The sequence below is a fragment of the Micropterus dolomieu genome, linkage group LG01 (assembly GCF_021292245.1).
Source record: "Micropterus dolomieu isolate WLL.071019.BEF.003 ecotype Adirondacks linkage group LG01, ASM2129224v1, whole genome shotgun sequence".
NCBI classification, from domain to species: domain Eukaryota; kingdom Metazoa; phylum Chordata; class Actinopteri; order Centrarchiformes; family Centrarchidae; genus Micropterus; species Micropterus dolomieu.
In genome coordinates this window covers 45,856,466-45,859,122 of record NC_060150.1, presented here as the reverse complement: position 1 = coordinate 45,859,122, position 2,657 = coordinate 45,856,466, and the positions used below count along the sequence as shown (strand labels likewise).

Below are 2,657 nucleotides of genomic sequence, written 5' to 3'. Positions count from 1 at the left end.
CTCTCAGATGGGAGGGGTTGGACTTCAGAGCTGAGGCCAGAGAAGCACAGCTGATCTCTGACAAACTGCAGAGACTCAATCTGAATAAAGAATAAATGATGTAATTGTAAGTAGAAGGTTAGAAAATGGAAAGTCCAAACACCTGAACCCAACAGGTTAAAAACTGTAAAATACAAAAAGGTAAAAAGAGGGCTGCTACTTCAATAAAGACGTAGTGAGTTCACCTCTTAAACTCTCCAGCTCCACCAGTGGCTCCATCTATACAAACTCATGTTGTGCAGCCAAGCACAAATAAAAACCCACAGAAACTTATTTAAGATTCGACTCAAGATCTCAAAGTTTAAAAAAATATGTTGGGATTGATTTTGGGGAATTGTAAACATCTACAACAAAAGACATCTACAGTACTTCTTTTAGGAATAGTGGAGTCATAAAATCAAAGCATCTATAAATTTAAACTATTCAACTGCAAGTTTTTTTTACCCTCTTCTTCTTGTGCCTCCATTGAGACACAGTCTCTTTAACAAAGGAGTACTGTTGTCCAGTGTACAGTTCATTAAGTGGAATGGGCACTGCTGACTGTTTAAAGGAGCTGAAATTCACAAACTTTGTTAATTGTGTCAATCTTCATTAAGTGGAACAGACACTTACTGTTAAAGGTGGCAGAATTCCTGAAGTTTACCTTAATAGTGTCACTGAAAGTACTAGATTTAAGTGTGCAACTCTACTGTGTTACTGGGAAAGGAAGTAGAGTGAATTATTTACCCATTATTTTCATTGTAATGTGCCTTAACTCAACGCTGGGTTGGCCCTAAATAAATGTGTTTTGTTACTGTTCACCATTCCATCAGCTCTGTCTGTCAGTTAGGGTGAGAAGGGAAGTTGTAAGGGAGGGTTGGCCTACACATCCACATGGTTCACATAGACTCACGCAGATCTAGCAGTCATGTCACCTAAATAAGATGGAATTGCTTTGCCGATGGGTTTAGTTTTGCCCATCAGTATAATATCAGCCTTTTGTCTGTAGTTTAGTGTCAACACAACTTTCACATCATTTTAATCTCAGCACAGAAGTAAAAAGTGGTGTCTGACCTCAGAATCTCCAATCTACAGTATGGACTCTCCAGAAAATCACACAGCTGCTCCACTCCTGAATCTTGCAGCTTGTTGTGACTCAGCTCCAACTCTCTCAGATGGGAGGGGTTGGACTTCAGAGCTGAGGCCAGAGAAGAACAGCTGATCTCTGACAAACTGCAGTCCAACAATCTGAAATAAATATGCAGATATAAATCAATTTATTATCCAATAAGATGTGTTCATGTTTTAAATGTGGAGCTGAACATTACTATGTCCGAATCAATGAGCTTTTCCCTAAAATGAGTAGAGGGACTTTGTCATTGTGTTAATATGGATCATCATAGTGTCAGCCTTTTACAGAGATCATCCAAATGTCAGCACAACATTCATACACCTTCATGTCAACACAGATTAATAACATGCTTCTGACCTCAGGCCAATCTGGAATAATGATAAGACATGCTACTTCTGTTACTTTCATTTCCTTGTATTTCTTCTAATTCATAACAATCATGTATCATTTTATGACAAAAATTAAGACAGATATTTTTCTGAAAATGGTTTCAAAATGGTGAATTGGAAATTAATAAAACTTTATGTACATTAAGTAAATACAAAACTTTACAGACCTCTTTAACACCAGTCCCAACACTTCTAATGCCCATTTCAAATCACAGATTTTGACTCTCCTCATCACCACTGTCATCTTCATCAACATACAGTTGACTGAGTGTGGGCTGGATCAAATGTGCACTGAGTTCTGTTTATATATATATACATGCATATATATACACACTCACCTAAAGGATTATTAGGAACACCATACTAATCCTGTGTTTGACCCCCTTCCGCCTTCAGAACTGCCTTAATTCTACGTGGCATTTATTCAACAAAGTGCTGAAAGCATTCTTTAGAAATGTTGGCCCATATTGATGGATAGCATCTTGCAGTTGATGGAGATTTGTGGTGGGATGCACATCCAGGGCCACCACATCCCAAAGATGCTCCATTGGGTTGAGATCTGGTGACTGTGGGGGCCATTTTAGTACAGTGAACTCATTGTCATGTTCAAGAAACCAATTTGAAATGATTCGAGCTTTGTGACATGGTGCATTATCCTGCTGGAAGTAGCCATCAGAGGATGGGTACATGGTGGCCATAAAGGGATGGACATGGTCAGAAACAATGCTCAGGTAGGCCGTGGCATTTAAACGATGCCCAATTGGCACTAAGGGGCCTAAAGTGTGCCGAGAAAACATCCCCCACACCATTACACCACCACCAGTAGCCTGCACAGTGGTAACAAGGCATGATGGATCCATGTTCTCATTCTGTTTACGCCAAATTCTGACTCTACCATCTGAATGTCTCAACAGAAATCGAGACTCATCAGACCAGGCAACATTTTTCCAGTCTTCAACTGTCCAATTTTGGTGAGCTCTTGCAAATTGTAGCCTCTTTTTCCTATTTGTAGTGGAGATGAGTGGTACCCGGTGGGGTCTTCTGCTGTTGTAGCCCATCCGCCTCAAGGTTGTGCGTGTTGCGGCTTCACAAATGCTTTGCTGCATACCTCGGTTGTA

The 2,657-nt window shown here is 40.1% G+C and overlaps 1 protein-coding gene across 1 annotated transcript in view; it reads right to left on the bottom strand.

The window, feature by feature from the left end:
- LOC123967532 (NACHT, LRR and PYD domains-containing protein 12-like) overlaps positions 1-2,657 on the bottom strand; it is a 75,891-nt gene that overhangs the window by 5,282 nt on the left and 67,952 nt on the right. Inside the window, exon 13 of the mRNA XM_046043652.1 lies at positions 1,093-1,266. Coding sequence (XP_045899608.1) covers positions 1,093-1,266 — 174 coding nt within the window. The remainder of the gene's footprint in view (positions 1-1,092; positions 1,267-2,657) is intronic.